This window comes from Trypanosoma melophagium (assembly GCF_022059095.1).
Source record: "Trypanosoma melophagium isolate St. Kilda chromosome Unknown ctg24segment0, whole genome shotgun sequence".
Classification (NCBI taxonomy): Eukaryota; Euglenozoa; class Kinetoplastea; order Trypanosomatida; family Trypanosomatidae; genus Trypanosoma; species Trypanosoma melophagium.
The window spans coordinates 1-18,617 of NW_027125154.1; the positions used below are offsets into that span (position 1 = coordinate 1).

The 18,617-nt window shown below is 39.4% G+C and overlaps 11 protein-coding genes across 11 annotated transcripts; 10 read left to right on the plus strand and 1 right to left on the minus strand.

Moving 5' to 3' along the window:
* Positions 1-3,133: 3,133 nt before the first annotated feature.
* Positions 3,134-3,694, minus strand: LSM04_009434 (FR47-like; the record flags this gene model as incomplete). Its single annotated transcript, XM_067334183.1, has 1 exon — positions 3,134-3,694. The coding sequence occupies one exon, from the start codon at positions 3,692-3,694 to the stop codon at positions 3,134-3,136; it is 561 nt and encodes a 186-aa protein (XP_067191371.1).
* Positions 3,695-7,697: 4,003 nt separating this feature from the next.
* LSM04_004790 (uncharacterized protein) lies at positions 7,698-8,747 on the plus strand (the record flags this gene model as incomplete). Its single annotated transcript, XM_067334184.1, has 1 exon — positions 7,698-8,747. One exon carries the CDS (start codon positions 7,698-7,700, stop codon positions 8,745-8,747), a length of 1,050 nt encoding a protein of 349 aa, XP_067191355.1.
* Positions 8,748-8,978: 231 nt separating this feature from the next.
* On the plus strand, positions 8,979-9,299 carry LSM04_002829 (zinc finger protein; the record flags this gene model as incomplete). Its single annotated transcript, XM_067334185.1, has 1 exon — positions 8,979-9,299. The coding sequence occupies one exon, from the start codon at positions 8,979-8,981 to the stop codon at positions 9,297-9,299; it is 321 nt and encodes a 106-aa protein (XP_067191343.1).
* A 233-nt stretch (positions 9,300-9,532) lies between these two features.
* Positions 9,533-10,330, plus strand: LSM04_001013 (uncharacterized protein; the record flags this gene model as incomplete). The annotated part of the gene is made up of 1 exon (XM_067334186.1): positions 9,533-10,330. The coding sequence occupies one exon, from the start codon at positions 9,533-9,535 to the stop codon at positions 10,328-10,330; it is 798 nt and encodes a 265-aa protein (XP_067191337.1).
* Positions 10,331-10,787: 457 nt separating this feature from the next.
* LSM04_004064 (uncharacterized protein) lies at positions 10,788-11,168 on the plus strand (the record flags this gene model as incomplete). The annotated part of the gene is made up of 1 exon (XM_067334187.1): positions 10,788-11,168. The coding sequence occupies one exon, from the start codon at positions 10,788-10,790 to the stop codon at positions 11,166-11,168; it is 381 nt and encodes a 126-aa protein (XP_067191350.1).
* Positions 11,169-11,210: 42 nt separating this feature from the next.
* On the plus strand, positions 11,211-11,459 carry LSM04_008379 (uncharacterized protein; the record flags this gene model as incomplete). Its single annotated transcript, XM_067334188.1, has 1 exon — positions 11,211-11,459. One exon carries the CDS (start codon positions 11,211-11,213, stop codon positions 11,457-11,459), a length of 249 nt encoding a protein of 82 aa, XP_067191368.1.
* Positions 11,460-12,081: 622 nt separating this feature from the next.
* LSM04_003739 (uncharacterized protein) lies at positions 12,082-12,786 on the plus strand (the record flags this gene model as incomplete). Its single annotated transcript, XM_067334190.1, has 1 exon — positions 12,082-12,786. One exon carries the CDS (start codon positions 12,082-12,084, stop codon positions 12,784-12,786), a length of 705 nt encoding a protein of 234 aa, XP_067191348.1.
* Positions 12,787-13,227: 441 nt separating this feature from the next.
* LSM04_008478 (uncharacterized protein) lies at positions 13,228-13,920 on the plus strand (the record flags this gene model as incomplete). Its single annotated transcript, XM_067334191.1, has 1 exon — positions 13,228-13,920. One exon carries the CDS (start codon positions 13,228-13,230, stop codon positions 13,918-13,920), a length of 693 nt encoding a protein of 230 aa, XP_067191369.1.
* Positions 13,921-14,104: 184 nt separating this feature from the next.
* On the plus strand, positions 14,105-15,733 carry LSM04_001310 (uncharacterized protein; the record flags this gene model as incomplete). Its single annotated transcript, XM_067334192.1, has 1 exon — positions 14,105-15,733. The coding sequence occupies one exon, from the start codon at positions 14,105-14,107 to the stop codon at positions 15,731-15,733; it is 1,629 nt and encodes a 542-aa protein (XP_067191339.1).
* An 82-nt stretch (positions 15,734-15,815) lies between these two features.
* On the plus strand, positions 15,816-17,177 carry LSM04_001130 (WD40 repeat; the record flags this gene model as incomplete). Its single annotated transcript, XM_067334193.1, has 1 exon — positions 15,816-17,177. One exon carries the CDS (start codon positions 15,816-15,818, stop codon positions 17,175-17,177), a length of 1,362 nt encoding a protein of 453 aa, XP_067191338.1.
* A 281-nt stretch (positions 17,178-17,458) lies between these two features.
* Positions 17,459-18,565, plus strand: LSM04_009484 (uncharacterized protein; the record flags this gene model as incomplete). The annotated part of the gene is made up of 1 exon (XM_067334194.1): positions 17,459-18,565. The coding sequence occupies one exon, from the start codon at positions 17,459-17,461 to the stop codon at positions 18,563-18,565; it is 1,107 nt and encodes a 368-aa protein (XP_067191373.1).
* Positions 18,566-18,617: the final 52 nt, after the last annotated feature.

Genomic DNA, 18,617 nt, shown 5'->3' on the forward strand with positions numbered 1-18,617 from the left:
TGTTGTTGTTGTTGTTTGACATTTGCATTCACAAAACAAACTGCACAACCATCTATTGTGCAACCCCATAGTTGTGAGTCCCGCAATGGTGCCAGTCCAATTAGAACCCTAACAAAGACAAATGGTGTCGTGGCCGATCCTTGCAGATTTCATTAAGCACACGTGGAATTGCGTTGACGGCACTATCCATGCCCCAAACATCAGGGATATTCTCTACACTTCAAGTGGACATGCAGAGGAAGCATTAGAATAGCAGTAGTCATCGTGGCACACCCAAAGAAGTACTCGAAGCAAATGGTTAGAACAGAAAAAAATAATTCTCCCTGTTCCCTGCGATAGCACTGCACTCCCAAGCGAAGAAGGAATAGCAGTGAGGGGTGTGTATCTATTGTTGTCATAATGTACACAAATGAGAGGAAGAGTGGTCCATACAAACCCCAATCGGATGAGTAATACTGTGCGAAATGAATGCATGACTGTATATATACAGAACATCTGCCAGGTGAATGAAACAAAGTCTAAAACACACACAAACAAGAGATTCAGTATCCCAATAAGAACACAGAAAAAGAGTATCACATAACACATATAAAATGCGTTAACTTTTTACCAGGAATGGATGGAACTATTCAGTCTGGAATACACATGCACTACACAATTGACTGCGGTCGCTACTGATGTGCAAAAACACTCACAAGAAAAAGAAACGTACGTAAGAAACGTAATATGTAAAAACATGCTCAACCCACACTTCTTTTTCTTCCCGCAGTAGTAATACTATTAGAATTATTCTGAAACAGCATTATCAGGTTTCGCTTGATAGTATACCGCAGTTGAAGGTAGATCTTCACCACTCTTTGGTATTACCATGCACAAAACACTGTAGTGCATTAAGGTAAAAGAGCACACATTGGACACTTTGAATTCAGTGGTCACGTAGAAGCTGGTTGCACAAGCATTGCAACATCCCCTTGCGGCAGCACAAAAGAAGGAATTACTTGCCCTATTTTCTTATGCTATGTAAAGAACAGCGGGTCTCCATGACAATATCAATAATAGCACAAACTCTCATGACCTATTCCCAGCAACAGAAGCACACTATTGGATAATATGAGATCAATCAGTACACTTCGCAACCAACAAAAAGCACCACGGAGAGATAGAGAGAGAGCGCCTTCACACCGCATAAATTCTGTTAGTAAGGTCACCCACTCGGATATCAGAGCAGAAGAGAACACTATGGAAGAGAAAACTATTTTACACCGACCAAGAAGAGACGCAGTCATCTGGTGAATTCCCAAATAAAAATCCTTATCCCCTTTCATTGGACCTCATCCAAAGGAGAAAATGTATTTTCCTTCTTTCCTGTGTTTAAAGCACCAACTGAACCACATGTACGTTCACACACCATTTAATAAATTCATACAACTTTCACTCCTGTGTTCGTGGCATTTACCCTTACTCTTGATGTCTTTTGTATGACCGACTAATACGAATGTGGCTCCCAATTATCATCGTAAGATTTGCGCAGGGCCCAGGGCTCCCATAAACCAACTCGCGAGTCCATTATTTCTCTCCCCAGAGTGAGAGAAAAACTGTTCTTGACTTTATCATAAATACAACAGTACACATACCACTCCAAAAGGGATAGTTTCCGTGCAAATGAGGAGTAACAACTGCAGATAGAAGAGTGAACCTTTTATCATGTGTACAAGAAAAATGTAGTCTTGGTAGAAAGGTGCGTCAGATTGTTCACCAAGAGGAATACAATCAATCAAAAATGAAGATAACAAAGAAATATGGTTAGATTTGACACAATAGCACTTCCTAGAAAGAGAAGTGTTGTAATAACCCAGTACTGGGTGCGGACCTCCTCAGCTAAGTGATCCCTCATTGTGAGTACAATCAGTTTTTTCACTCTTGGTAAGGAAAGAATGATACTCAACCGCAAGTAACCTCCGCGGAAACATATTTTCTTCTTTTTGATAGGATTGTTATCTCCTGAATGTGAACAAGAAAAATTGCCCAACCTAATATGCGACGCACAAAGTTCTCCATTAAGCAGTATACCCATCATTCTCCCCTTAGGAATTCATCTCGGTTGAGTAATGCGTGACGCTCAGTTCTGTACGTACTACACGAAGTACAGACGAATGTTTTACCTGTTTTATTTCCACCCTTGGTCGCACGAGAGATGGACGTTGCTTAGTCAGAGAAAGAGCAGCACCACAGTTCGTTAACATAGATATTCATTCTCCCTCTTTCTTTTATTTTATTAGTTGCCTCCTATGCATTTCCCTTTCTATGTTACCTTTTTTCATTTTTCAATTACAGAACCAAACCATAAAAACGGAAGAGGAAGGTAAGCAGTCAAATAATTAATAATTAATAATAATGATAATAATAATAATAATAATAATAATAATAATAATAATAATAATAATAATAATAATAATAATAATAATAATGAGCTAGGCGCCTGAGATGCACGATATGAGAGTTTTCTCGAGGGATGAACACTGTAGCCCCAACATACTCAAAAGCCATCAGCTCCATCCTTGAGTCTAAAACAGAATTACAGTTCTGGAATACGAAATTATGTGTGTGTGTTACTCTTGTTCTTCCTCTTAGAAACAACGCGGCAGGAACTTCCATCTGGAGAGCAATAGAAACAGAATCCCAGAATACTCCTAACAACAACACCAACACCGCCGAAGTATCAACGCATTCCATTCGTAAAATCAAATACTTCAAAAGGGAATACACCTACGAAGATGGTCTTGTTTTTTTTTTCTCTTTTAGTAAAACATTCAAAAGGAAAACTACTGAAGTGAATTGAATCTGCCCCCCCCCCTCTCCCAATACGTTTTTAAAAGAGAAAAATCGAACACGCCTCAGAGACCCCAATTTTGACCCTATATAAGGATTTTTTGTTTTACCATAACTACACTCATCATTTTTGGTTTAGTAATATTCATCATTTTACCTTATTTATTGTTCTCTCTTCTGGTACGAAACACAACCAATTGAAGTTCAGAGCAAAAAAATAGATTGCTCTGTTGAGGCAAACTTAAATCAGAGGACAGAATAGCCACTTTCTGTGGATATTGTCCTGTTAGCATGATGAGATGTATTAGTTCCACTCTAATTCTTCTGGTCTTATGGGTTGTGAAAGCTGAATAACGCTACTGCGCGTTCGTTCCTTATCTCGTGGCATCGCCTTGCGCATGTCGAGAGCATCCTCGTCATCCCTAAAGGTTCCTTTGGGGCCATCCCCTCGATAATATCCAAGTACACGTCGGTAGACAATGTAGCCTAGTTTGTGGTACATTTCTTGAGCAACCCTGTTGCTCTGTCGGACGAAAAGGTCTACAAAGTACGCGTTATAAACCAGCGCGGTAGTAGTTTCTAGTTCCTTCATAAGCGCCTCACCCAAACCCAGGCGGCGAAACGTCGGCGCCACTGTGACAGCAGATACATGACCGTGAAAATCTTCACCCTTCCCCTCTGCTTTCCCCAGTGTATACGCCATACATATACCCGTTGTTGGATGAACACAAATGCGTTGGTAAATTGGCCAGTGTGTTGTGTACTCACCGTAGAACATTGTATTGTACGTTTCGGTCAACTGATCAAGATTAACAAAATTAAAGTTCATAATGTCCAAAAGCCTAAAATCCCTATAGGTTGTCATTGTTTACCGGCTTTTGCTACCACTTTTTGGTATAGATGACTAAGAAATAAAGTTGTTAAAGAAAAAGAGAGAAAAACAAATCTCTATATGAGTATGTTTACGTGTATCTGTGGGGAAGATGAAGAAGAGAGGGAATATATCGAGCAGAATTTTTTTACCGGACTTAACCGAACTCTGAGACATCCTTGTAGTACAATTTACCCAGCTTTATACAACAAAGAGAGTGTCTTCACACGCCGCTGAATCAAAGAAAAAAAATACAGATTCGCCAACCCAATGTTCAGACCAAGAAGTCCAACAAGCAACTAATATGGAGGTATCCGGCGGTAGAAATACCAACCAGCACGCCTTCAAAGAGGGGTTAGGGGGAAAACAGTTCTCCAGGGCATTCAACTCTGAAACAAAAAGTCACGGGATTCAGTGTTCACGTCCAGAGGAAGACATGCTCATTTTTGGAGGCACAGTGGTACAATCTGTTTGGATCATATCCCAAACATCTTCTAGCAACATATCGGAAACATTTCCCTCATTCCGGCAACAAGAGGTCAAGCCTATGAAGAAGCATGGGGTGCATTCCTGTCGTTGGTAAACGCAACTCGTGCCGAGTTTTTTTTTGTCGAAGATATCCATTTGGGCAGAATGCCGTATGATGAGCTATACATTTTGCAAACGGCAACTCTCAATTGGGAATTTCGGGTGCTAAGGTTTCGGGGAACGGTGGAACCCCCAGAATGCAAGGATGACCCCCTTTTTCTTTCAGGCACCGCCAAAGGCAAAGAGAATGTAATCGACCCCACTGCCCCCTCAAAAAAATGGCATCAACAGACCCCACACAATAGACACTTCCAGGGTTCTAATGGGAATCGGATTTTAAAAGCTAAAAGTTGAAGGACTAGTATTGCTTTGGGCTTATCCGGGGCCGCTCGCTTTTCCAAGGCAAACGGCGCACTCCTAAAGGAGCATGGGGGTTGAACAACCGCGCGGGGTTTTAGAAGAAAGCCGTTTGCCTCCTAAACGGGCGGACGGCCCAGAAACCCCATTCGCCAAACGTACCTTCGATTACCCCTGCCAAAAAGGGGGGCAAAAACGGCTTCACACGGCGTGATTGTGGCGCGGCGCCCGGCCCTTTCGCGACAGAAGGGGTAAACAATTCCAGTTGAGAATGGGCAAAAAAGGTCGGCGGTTGCCTATTGGGTGGGGCGGGGTGGCGTTTGCGCAGCGCCGCCTTCTCCTACCAACGGCAGGGTCGGCGAAATGCTCTTTTGGCAATGACGGAAGGGAAACGCCGTCAGGGCAGAAGCTGCGTTCCATTGCGGAGTCGCGGTCGTAACAAAGAACAAAAAAAAAATCATGGGGGTTGCGGGGCCGTGGCGCCATTTGGTCGCTTTTCGCGCTGCCTTGGCGCGGTGCATGGTGAAACGGCGCCGTCATTACACCTGAGGAAGTTATTTTTCCAGGTCGAACTCAGCGAAGAAATGCTGAACAATTTCCCTTGTATAACATAATCGAGAGAACTTGCGGTGTTCACATAGCTTCCTATGGGCTATAAATGTAGTCCAAAAATCCCCTCATACCATCACCAGGGTCCTTGCAAGCGACTCGGAAATAGCGTGACCCCAGTTTGCAGCACAAACTGATTTGAGAATTTATGTGTGGATCGACAGCATCCCCACAAGTGGATTGTAAAGCATTTTGGAAAAATGAGCCAAAGAAATCACGCACAATGTGCATCTGTGCAGGGCTGCAATTGGATAACAACAGATGAACGTAAAGTAATATGAGTTTATAAGTGTAAAATTTAACCACAACAAGTAAAAAATATTTCTAAACGAAAAGGCAATGTGGTGTTTGAACAAAACGCCATCTCTTCAGAGATCTTCTGTTAAATAAATGGAGATCGCAACTTTCCGTATGACGCATGAAGTGGGAACGCATTCGGGATTCTTGTTTCCGTACAATTTCTTTTTGAAGCTGGAGACCAGACAACTGCCATCTCCTAATTGAGGGTTACGGCGTCCTCAAGATGTAGCTAATTTATCAACTTATGCATTGAAACTTGAGCAAAAATTCCTCAATTTATTGAGGAATAGGCCTGCCCAACGTTGGAAAAAGTCAGCAAGTTACCCCCACGCTGAAAACGCATGCATCCATGTATGGATGGGGCGCATTGTTCCTTATAGAAACAGACTCGATTTTCTCAAAAGATAGTGCGTGGAACCGAACGCTCCTAATAATTTCTTAAGCAAAGGCTTTCACCATTCATTTGGCCATAGAAGAATTTCTAGGGAAATATAACGTTTCATTACGGACATGGGTCGGTAACACCGCAATTTTGAAAATAATAGAAAAAAGAAAAAAACACGAAAACACGAAGACACATTCAAACATCTTGTTGGACAAGGAGTTGGTAATCGCGAATATTTTACGTTTAGATGGATATGGTCAATATAGTTTTATTTAGTTTTGGAAAAGAATTCGACTGTGTTAATTTCGAAAGGGCGGGTTAAAAAATAAAAAGGATTTCTGAAGGAGTGGAATTAGCGAACGGAAACGCGGAATACTAGTTAAAATGCTTTCAATACCTTCTTTCCGGCATTTAGCGAAATGGTTTTATGGAGATTAGGGTTTTTTGAGGCCCATTGTGGTTTATTGCCCTCATTTTCTCGGTGGTAGTGACGAAGAGAAAGTTGTCGTTATTTTTTTGTTGTTGTTGTTTATTTTTTTTGTAGAGGGATAGCGGAGGACCAAACTATTCTGAGAGCTTGCACTGGAAATGGTTCGACCTTGCTCCATTTGATTGTTGAATGGCGTAATTCGTTTTTTTTTTTTTTTTAGTTCTTGTATCTGAGAAGACTTGTGCGTCATGGTATAAGCTTCGAAGACCATCCCGATCTCAAATAACTGCGCATCGGGCGGGGAGGCGGGTAAAGATGCTTCCAACACCTCTTTTTTTTCTGCAAGTAAAACAAATTATTTGTGGCTAGTGGGAGGTTTTTGAGACCCCTTACTGTTTTTTTTCTTCAGGATAATGATAAGTAAGGAAAAAAAAACTATCAATATTTATTTTATTTTGTTTTTTATAGAAGGTAAAGCAGGGATTTGTTTTTTTTTTTCTTGCTGAGGTGGGACCTTGTTCCTCTGCGTTTCTCTTCACCTGGGGGTTCTTCTCTTTAAAAAGGAAGTGGGGCGAATGTAGACGAGTCGTCGCGTCATGCATTTTTGGCTACCCGATGGTGTTGTTTTTAGGCGGGGTGAGGTTGCATACCATGATCTATGGTGAGAATCGAAAACGTTTTGTTTGTTTGTTTTTCTACGGCATTGTTTTTTTTTTTTGGGGTGGTCGATGAAAATGAAAGTACTAAAAGTGTTCTCTCTCTATTTTTTTTTTTGCTATTGTTTGTTACATGTTTTGTTTTGTATCTGGACTAATCTCCACATAAAGCAAGTCATTTTTGGGTGAAATGTGGTAAATAACCAAGTGCCTTCCAAATGAGCCTCAGATCTTATGTGTGCTTTTTTTTTTTTTTTTTTGGGGGGGTTCACCATTATTTCGGATTATTAGTACATGTCTTTGATTTATATTTTGCTACCCATGATTTCAATTCTTTGTCTTCTGTCTTGGTTTTATTGATTGTTTCTTTACCTTTCTTTTCGCTGCGTTCTTGTGGTGGAGTTGACGTAAAGAATATCACATTCCTGGACTGAGCAAGCCGTTCCAGAAACAGTAGGTAGATAACTATGGATATATTTCTGGTGTCCTTTTCTCTCTCTTTTTATACATTTTTTTTTTTTGATTGCGGTCGAAGAATTATTCCTATTTTTTTTTTTTTCCTTGGTTACAATCTATATACTTCTTGGGAATTATTGATATATATATTTTTTTTTCGTTATTTGCCTTTTTGTTCCCAACACATCTGATTTCGTCACATGACTCAATAATCTTGTTTTTCTTCTGTCGATTTGGCTTACTGGTTATCTATTACTTGGTTTAGTATTGCTTTCCATGTGTTCACCATTAGAGGATGTTAAGACCATACCGAAAACCCGTGGTGGTGGCACTTTTACCGACCCCGGTACAATAAATCTACATGGCAATGACTTTTCATGGGAAGAAAAAATGGAAGAACTGTCTAATGATGAACGTAAGTTGGTAGATGAATATCTCTCTAGGTGTCAAGATGAAGTACGACAATTAGATCTAGAGAATATGGAATTTCCTATAATGGTTTGTGAAACAGAGGGGAACTCTTGGGATTTACATTATAAGGTGAATAAACGACACTTTCCTTTGAAGAATTATATTGTTCTAGCATTTCCATTGCTAAAAAGTATTTGTTCTTGTGAAAATCACAATGACTGCAAATATATTCTTGAATGTGGTTGTGGTACAGGTAGTACACTATTGCCTTTGATGAGACAATTTAAAGCTAATATGCATTTTCTTGGATTTGATGTGTCTCATAGTGCTGTATCTGTGTTTTTAGAACAACCAATAGCTAGGGAATTTACTTCTCAATGTTCCCTTACAGCTTTCCCTTACGACATTTCTGGTGTGGGTACATTGTCGCCAAACGAACCAGAAAAAGTTCTTGCTAGGAAAGAATATAAAGACCTAAAGGGTACGTTGGTAGAGAAGGTACCAGGTTGCAGTCTTGGTGTAAATGGTGTTATCCTTGTTTTTGTTCTTTCTTCACTCCCGTCGTTTAAATCAATGTTGTATGCTTTGAAACAACTTGAAGGTGTTCTCAAGGGTGATGGACTGCTTTTTTTTCGTGACTACGCTGTCCCGGATCACAATTTATTTCGTTTTGTTAAACAAAGCAACCCAAGAGCAAACAATCTAAGCTTTCTTAAGGGTGACGGGACGTTGCAAATGTTCTTTGAAATCAATTTTACAAGAGAGTTGTTTAAACTGGCAGGCTTTGAAGAAGTTGACGGTCACGGTTTGCAGTATCACTGTAACCGTATAGTGAACAGAAAAAATGGTAAGAAAATGGATAAGGTCTTTATTAATGGAACTTTTAGACTTTCAAACTCTCGTTTTTCCGATTAAGAATCAGTATTATTTTGGTTTATATATATATATATATATATATATATATATATATATATAGTCTTCTGTGGTGGTGAAGGGATAATGTCTCTCTCATATTAAGACTGTATATTATCCCTCCTTTTCTTTATCTTCTTCTTCTACCATGTGCACCCTCCGTCTCTCTTTTTATTTTTTTTTTTATTTTTTTTCTTGTAGTGGTTGCACTTTTGCTATTTCCCGCTGTTATTGATGCAGAGTGGTGTTTCTGGTGCTCCTCTTCCTTCTGAAAATAAGGATGGGCAGAAGCGTTTCGAACTGAAACGCTGGAATGCTGTAGCCCTCTGGTCTTGGGACATTCAGGTAGAAACGTGTGCTATATGTCGGAATCACGTCATGGATCTTTGCATAGAGTGTCAAGCAAACCAAACTGGATCACCTACAGACTGTAACGTCGCTTGGGGTGCTTGTAACCATGCTTTTCATACACACTGCATATCCCGTTGGTTAAAAACCAGGAATGTATGCCCACTGGATAACAAAGAGTGGTCATACCAGAAACTGGGGGTTTAAAACGTATGATTCATAGTTAGTATTACTTCAATTATTTGAAGGCTTTTTTCTTTTTCCAGTGGGTACAAGAACTGATTATTTTTTTGGGGTATGCATTTTTTTTTTCTTCTTACCTTGATACATGCTTGAGTCGTATGGATTCTTGGCGTCATTCTGGCTTCTCTGTGATTTTTTTGTTTTTTGGGTATTAGTATTGTTGTTGTTCTTCACCTCTTCTTATCTACATTGCCAAGATGAAGGGAGCTACTCTTTTACGGAAGAAGCTACATAGCAGTACAGATTCACTCATCGAGTTAGAAACAGGCTGTGTTAAAAAGGTTCTTCGGCCACCTCATCTGTTTGATGTTCATCATGAATTGGGCTCTCGAGAATTCACCATGTATGCAGAAAATATTCATAGTGCACGTGTTTTGATTCATTGTAGTGTCGGCAATCGTGCTCTGCGACCCTTAAAGGGGGGTCGTGGAACTCCTATTAGTAAGAGAAAGTTACCGCATAGAGTACGTAGCCAAAATAAGACTTCGGAAAAATTTCCCATCGAGTTTTCTGCATTTGTAAGTGTGCCTTTTTCAGGACTTACAGTTGAGGCTTCATGTACTTCTTTTCTTGGTTTACTAGTAGTCGATGGTATTGTAATTCATAGTGGTTGTCTCACCGACTCGCAGGTACCACGTGATGGACGTTCTATTCGTGAGATGCTATATCAAGGACCCTTGTTAAACCAGAGAGGATTATCCGAAACTGCAATCAATCTGAGAAGCTGTACCAACCCATTAGATCCCTTTAGGCAGGAAAACGCTTTCTTTTTCGATGGGCATGTGAGGTCATGGAGTTCGCGTTTTATGCGTTTTGGTCATACACCAGTGCACACCGTAAGACCAGAATTTTCTGATACTTTGTGTCAATTTATTGGATGTTTTAATATCGATGATGAACTCGCATATTTTGTTGAACAATTCGCCCATGTGGTTCAGGCCAGGGAAAAGGAGATGTGGACTAGAGTTTTCAAAACTGTTCTTTGCAGGAATTAGTTTGTTTTTTCTCCGCTCTAGGTATACTTTCTAATATTTATTCATGAATTGTGCTTATTTCTATTCTTGATACCTGTTATATTGCGTCATGTGTTTTAGTCTTTTCTAATGTCAGTATTTCTCTCCGAAAAAAGAAAGTATTTTTCTTCTCTTTTTTCTTTTTGCTTTGAAGAAGTATTGTGAAAAAAAAGGTTTTTAGGTAATTTGTTTGTACGCAATGGATCGTCTAAAACTGAATACCAAAGCACTATTGGGTATGGCGACGCGCACAGTTGACTAAGATCACGAAATGCGGCACACCTGTGTCAGGTCGTTTAATCAGGCAGTTACCCAGTATGAAGTTGCGATGTCTAAGCTTGCCACATCATTGACAAAGGTGTCAAACTCTTTAGAAGGCGTGGAAACGGCACTTAAGGATGTTGTTGCAAACGAAAAGTAGACTCCTGTGTTCGACGGTATGAAAGAGATAAACAAAGCTCTGGAGACTGTTCGTACATCCGTATTGAATGAATCAGTGGGGACATTCAAGATGATGGTTGTTCCGTCATTATCTTTACTTAAGGCTGACTGTGAGACATGCGATAAAATTCATATCGAACGTGCTAAAGCTGTTGATTTGTATGAATACCACCGAGATGTAGTTGAAAAAAAAGAAGTACAATATGCTTCAAGAGGTAAACCTCTTGATGACTCAAAACACTACAAAGAAGAAGTGAGCAAACGTGATAGCGCAAATGAGGAATACCTGTTAAAAAATACTGATTACAATAAGGCGTATGATTTATTAATGTGGAAAAAGCCTGAGTTGACAACACTTGCTGCAAAACTTTTTCATTGATTACCAGATTTTTCAGAAAAACTACATTGAGAGAGTTCTCAAATGTGCGACGTTGTAGATAGTATTCCTGTAAAACCAATGGAAAGTGGAATAGATAGTGCCGCTGTGAGCGTCCATGAAGTTCCTTCTCAAGTTAATGCTCTAAATGGCGTCGAAGGTGGAGAATCTGTTAACAGCGCTAACGCCGCGTCCCTGGCAGATAATGCTTCTAACGCGGAGCAACCCCTATCGACCAATATCGATGCATTCAAAGAAGAAGGAGAGGCAGCTCCTACTTCAGAAAAAGGTTAGGGCCTAAATTTTCGAAGGCAAAAAAAAAAACAAAAAAACATAAACGCTCTGTTTATATGCCAGATGGCTGTAATACTGATGTTCCTGTGATAAATTGTAAAAACACAAACCCCAAGCGTCAGGTTTCAAGATTATTTTAATCTCATATACTCTTTTTGCTATTTTGTTTAAGAAAGAGGGAATGAAAGAGAGAAAAATGCAGAACCACGCGGGGGTGCACTGTAAAGGTGAATGCGTGTAGTAGTAGTAGTAGTAGTAGTAGTAGTAGTAGTAGGGTGATCCACCGAAGCGAGGAATCAGTTTTTATGATAGAGGAAAGAAATTGTAAGACAAAGAAGGTCCACTATCACATATTTTTTTCTTTTATTTTTTATTTTCAATACTATCAGGAATTTTTCTTGACCAAAATTAATAAGTCGTATCTAAGTGTATGACTCACAGTTGTACATGGGTTCTTGTAGATTTTGTGTAAAGTATATATATATATATATATATGTTTCCTCTATGTTTCTGTTTTTCTTCATTACTACTCATGATGTAATGTTGAACTACTATTTCCATTCCATTTTAAGAAATTTCGTAAAAAGTCTACAGCATCAGTAATTCAGCGGAGAAGTTAAAAATGAAGAAGTTTTTCTTGGATACCAAGGCTACCTTGGGAATCGTCTCTGATAAAACCGTGGATGAAGACTACGACAAGAGAGTTGCTGGGCTGACGAAACTAAATGACGCAATGAGTTCCTACCACAGTTCTATGGATAAGGTGAAACACGCTGCAAAGGAGTTGGTAAAGGCTCTCGATGATGCTTCAAAAGCGTTTGAGAAGCTCAATGCTGATGATCATATTCCGTCAGAGCTGAAAGACTACTCAAAGCAATTCAAGGAATCTATTGAAAAAATTCAGAAGGATGCCCTTGTTCAGTTTACCCAGGAAATGGATAGGAAGGTTAGCACTGCTGGCAATTCTCTTAAGGGGGATTGTGATTCATGTACCCATCTTGAGCAAGAAAGATCAAAGACTGTAAATGAGTACGATGTCTACCGAGATACTGTGAGTAAAAAAGAGGCTGAGTATGCTAAGAAAGGGAAAGACCTGAAGGAATCTAAATACTACGAAGATGAGGTCAAACAACGTGATCAACTTAAAGCACAGTATGAAGCTGCCAATACGACCTTCAAGGAGAAACATGATGAACTCTTGAAAAAGCTAGTGGGAAACAACAAACTCTGTGCAAGGGAATTTACAACTTGCACATGTACCTTTTTGAAGGAGTTATCAAAAGAAATGGAGCGATTGGAGAAGATGTCGTCAGGTCTTGGAAACTAGTATAAAATATTATAAGAAAAGGCATGTATGTATTTTTCTCCTCTTTTTTCTTTTTGTTTTTATTTTTTACCTATATCCCACTACTATTTCGACTGGTGTTCTTCTCGTAGATGTCTTCATTATTAGTGAGTTGGGTTGGGTATTTGATTTTTGACGAATGAGTGACCGCTTTTGGTTGAGAAGGTAAAGCTGTCATGGTTTTTTTCCTGTTTTTTTTTTTTTTTTTCTTTATTGACGATTGAAACCTTTTTCTTCTTTATTTTATATGTACTCATTTTACATCTTTAACACTCCCCCATTGTGCTTTTATTTATACTAATGTAATGTATCTTGGTGTTCTTTCTTCTTTCCTGACTTTTGTACAAGTGACATTTTCATCCTAAGTGAAGTTTTTTTTTAGTGGGTGGGGGGGGTTCATTAAAACATTAGAAAGGGGCTAGTATGCCTTCGTCAAAGGACCCATTTGATGACTCTGTCAGTGATCTACGGGAGCTAGTTGCCAAGGCGAAAAATATACAGGACTCAGTCAGAGAGAAAGGTTTGGTTGGACCTTATGTTCTAGCAGAGGTGAAGCAGATCCTGGATGCAGCAGATGAAGAACTGGAACTACTAGAAAATGTCTTGCAAGTTATTGAGCAACGTAATGGTAAAGTTGGAGACCACTTCTTTTCTGTAAATGAAGTTGTTCGACGCCAGAGGGTTGTTCGTGACCTTGAAGCTGAGTTGAAAGAAATTCGTACTTTTCGAGATATTGTAGAGGCACGAGTAAAGGATATAGAGGAAAAGAATCGAGTTATGATTTCTGTAAACAATAGTGGTAGTAATGCTTTTCTTTTAGAGCAGGAACTTGCTCAAAAAGAGGAACATATGCAGCAAGACCTGGTTCTAGATAGGCTTTCTTATGGTCTTCAAGAGTTACGAGAAACTGGAATAAATGTAAATGATGAGCTGCAGCATCAAGAGGTTTTACTTGAAGAAGCCCAGAGAGATGTTGAAGGTGTTCAGGCGCGTCTACGTGCCGTAAACGCCAAAGTTGACAAATTGCTTGGAAGTATGTCAAACAGAAATAAAATGTGTACGATTGTGTGTCTGGTACTAACCTTGTTGTTTCTTGTCTTTGTAGTCTTTGTGTGAATTGCTTTTTTTGTTTTTGTTATTATGCTTTTTCTGCTGATAATCACGGCGAAAGAAGGAAGTGATAATCGCGTTATCCCTGATGTTTAAAATGCTGCAGATTATTCTTTTATCTCTACTTGTATGTTCTTCTTCTTCTGGTGGTGCTGCTTTTCTCCATTCTTAGTGTTCGAAAGGAAGGAACATGGATGATGTTGCGGCCTTCTCAGGAGCCTTTAAACGTGCTTCTCCAGTGACTCGACGTCGAGTGTTGGTTACTCTTTTTGCTCTTCGAAACAGTACGAAGAGGAACGCCTCTGCACTTTCATTGCCTTCAATCCTTACTACTATAGAGTTTGTGATGCCAGGGAAGCCTGTACGTTTTTTGTTCGCTAGTGGAGGTAATGCTACTGTTCTCCGTAGTCAAGATAAAGGTTGCACATGGCGGATTGCGTATAGAGCGAAGACAGCGAGTAAAGGTAATGATAAACCTATTGAGGGAATCCTACCCACCAAGGGTAATGATACAATAGAAGATATAATGGGACTATTGCCACCAAAGGAGTCTGAAGATGAAAATAATGAGGGCATTGAACCATCAACGAATGAGTTAGAGACGCAAATTTCACATATTACAACACTTAACAATATGGTTGCTGTCTGTGGAAGTGATGGATTTCTTGCAGTTTCTGCTGATAGGGGTATAAACTTTACTCCTTTGGAAAAAGAAATGATTCATCCATTTATAAGGGATAGAACCCATTCAGCGAGTATTTATTGGAGAATTGGTGGTTTATCTTTTTTATCAGAGGATGTACTTGTTTTCTACTGCAAAAGGCAACTATTTTCAGTTAATCTCTCTCTCCAGCAGTTGAATTCTGTGAAATTTGCTAATATCAAAGTAATCCGAGAGTTTTCCGCTTCTATTGGACTCATAAAAACTTTTCCACATATTTGTAACCCCATACGAGAGTTGTTTATCTCAACTAAAGGGTTATTGCATTATTCTTGCGACGGGGGATATTCTTTTGTTGCATTTCCACATGAGATTGGCGTTCTTCGTGATATATTGCCTTTGGATATGACATGTAGACGTTGCGAAATTCCACAACTTCCAAAGAGTTTAATTGATTCCTTAGTGCCAGTTAATACGGAGCAACAGTTTAATAATAATAATAATAATAATAATAATAATAATAATAATAATAATAATAATAATAATAATAATAATAATAATAATAATAAAAGAGAAAAATACCTTTACAAGGCCATTTCTTGCACCTTGCGTTCTGTAGAGGACGGCAGCCATGTACATATCATAGAAGGTTCTAGTGATTCTTCGGTAAGTTCTTCGCTTCCTTATATTCTGGATGAAGTCCGCTATCGTGTACTTTTCGTTGCCGGAGTTGGAACCCCGATATTGCCATATGACTGCACCGCTTTGTTATTTATTGCAATTTATTCTAAGAACTCTACCAGTTCCTATGATGCTGTTGGATCTTTAGCTGATAATGTAGAGTACATACCGTATATAAGATCCGGATCTATGGAACACATTGCTATAGCTGTTAATCGAAGACCTGGTTTGGGATCATGTTTGTTTGCGCGGTGTAATAGTTCAGGTGTTAGCACATCAAGTAACATGGGTGGGAATTGGTCAATTCCCACCCAGGCGTATACAGTGGCTCTATTGGCTGTAGATGGGGGTGAATTTATTTGCTGCAACCGGAGAAATGTTGTGAGTATAGTAACTGAGGGATGTAACAATGAAGTTTACACAGTGCCAACTAGTCTGCGCGTTCCTTATTTAACCGATGCTGCGGTGATGCTATGATGATAGTCCTGCTTCATCTTACTCTCATTTTACAGCAATAACAACAAAAAAAAAAGAAAGAAAGGCAAGAAAATTTATTTTTATGGGCCAGTCCTGTTTTCACACAGATGGTGTTAGTGAAAAAAACACCCTTGATGATTGCCGACCAAAGACATTCTCCAAAAATAAGGGTAAATCAGCTTTGAAATCATTGGGATTTTCTGAAATTACTAATGTGTCAACAACAACAACAACAGCAACACCAACAAGAATAGTTGCAGGATTAGATTCACCTATTGACACACGTATTAATAAAGTACCAGTACAGTACTTGCCGGAGCGTAGTGGTTGTAACCCTAATGATGATCATTGTAGTTCAGATGATTCACAAGCATCTCCATTTCTCACTCATAGAGAATTTAAGTCTTTTCAAGGTTTATTCCACGATAATACAGCAGCATTGTCTCTGAAATCATGTGAGGGGGCAAATATGCCTCATCATTTGATTGTGGGTGGCGAGGATGGGAGTCTACTTCTTATAGACTATGAATCAGGAGATATTACCCGTGAATTTTCTCAAGCTCATAAGCGTGATGTAACTTCCTTGACAAATCCTATTAGTAGTGGTCTCTTCGCTTCATCAAGTCGTGATAAAATGGTTAAAGTTTGGAGTTTAAAAAATGAGCATCCTTTGTGTGAACTTCAAGGGCATACAGTAAGTGTAGCAAGTGTCACTATGAACTTAGATGGTACGTTTCTTGTTTCAGGGAGTCGTGATAATACAGTTCGACTTTGGGATATAGAGCGAGCTGAAGAACTAGAATGCTGCGATGTGGCACAAAATATTGTACATTTTGTCCAATGGGTGCCAAAACTTCAATGTGTAGCTCAAGGAGGTGAAGATCTTACACTGCGACTATGGGATGTGCGCATGAGTTGTACTGGGAAAAAAGCACTGGGCCTTGGTCTTGGTTCTACTCGAACTTCTATGGACTACTATCCCACATGCTGTGAACTAACAGAGAATAGTACGGACTACATGTTGTTAACGGGACATAACGGGTTTAATGGACATGGGGCTTATGTAGCGGAGTGGGATTTACGCATGCCAAAACGACTACGAACATTTTATGCGCATAAAGGCACTGTTCAAAGTATACGAAATTGTCTTGCATCAGATTCCTTATCAAGAGAACGTTTTGTGAGCGCGGGTGATGACGGCGCTATTGCCTTTTTTTCAACAGAAGCCACTGGAGATAAAAGTGAAGTAACTATTGATCCTAGGAGTATCTATAACCTTACTGAATCTCGTGTTACATCTCTTGATGCATCTACTAACAGTGATATTTTTGCCTCTGCATGGGATGGTGGAGTATTAGTGCTGCGTCCCACACTTCAAAAATCAGGCATCGGGGTTCCTGTGCAGAGATACAGGTTCTTCGGAAGTCGGGGAACCCCCAAATGACACAATGATACACAACTAATGTGTAATTCTTCTTGGCTAGATTTTCATTATGCCTTTGTAAAGTTTTTTTGTCTTCGTTTTGTTTATGTAGTTACTTTATCTTTATTGATATTGGTTCGGGTTATGCGTTCTTTCTCTCTGCCTTCTTTCTTTCTTTTTCTTTTTTTCGCTGTCTTCTTATCCATTTTCTTTTCTTTTTTTTTTTCCTTTTCCATCTCTTTCTCTTTCTTTCTACACCGTATACCTCTGTATTACGATGTTGATCAAAGTAACAGTATATTATGAGTTACGAGCTCATCGTGCCTACCGCCCAAGATGTTGCCCACGCTCGCTCCATTGCAATAACGGGAGATCGCGAGACTGCTGTGTACACCGCGCACGAGCGTCTAGAGGATGACTTGGCAAAGTTACCAGTTGTTATGGCTGAAACGAAAAAAGAAACGTACTCTGGCGTGGATCCATGGATAGCCGTCTCTGCAACTATTGAGTCCCTTTGCCAGGAAGTGGAACTTTGCCTGCAGCTCTTCAGCATTGGAGTAAAAATGCAGAAATTCAAAGGACTCCGTACTGTTTCGATTCTTTACAATCAACAGAACTCTCCTGCAGATCGCTTACGTTGTTTTTTTGACACCGTACATGCAGCCTTCACAGTTGATGGTGTCAAGGTACCAATGTCAGCTGTTGTGTTATATAAATTTGCACAGACTGTTAGGATTTTCGATGTAGACCAAGCTGTAATATGGTTGAAGTTAGGAATTAACAACGTGCTTGAAGCTAGAAGTATATTGGATTCTACGAAAAGTTCTTCCTCATTAACAAATGTGAGACTAGTTTGCCTCTCAGTTTTTGTAGATGAAAAGAATACAATTCAAAGTATGAAGGAAAGGGGCAAAAATTCTCTTATGGTATCAATGTTAACTTTATTGATAAAATGTGGTGCGGAGACGGGACAAGTAGTAACGGAAATGCAGGAAAGAAAAAGTGAACTTGGTGAATTTATGAAAGAAGATGTCCTTAAGTCTTTGATTCAGTTTGAAAACTTCTATACTAAGATGATGAATGGAAAAAAAGAGCGAATTCGAGAAAAAAACGAGAAGCGTAATGGGAAAGTGGAAACGAAAAAAAAAGAAGATTTAAACACTCCAAATTCTACAAATACTAGCATTATATCACGTAATAACGATCCATCACGTGTACAATTTTCAAATCGTTGTCTTCAATATTTGCTTGGTGGTGGGTGGAAGCAACACCCCACTAGGGCTCTTATTGCTCTTGCCGTTTTTATTTTACTCTGTGTTTTGGTGAGACGCACAGTTTCCAGTCTGGCGTCTGCTTTGAGGAGCATCAAAAGTTTATCATATGGTGGGAAAAAATCCCTTACTCTCTGAGTTAAGGAAATGGATCTTGTTTGTTGTTATGTTTTTTTTTTCGTTTTTAGGG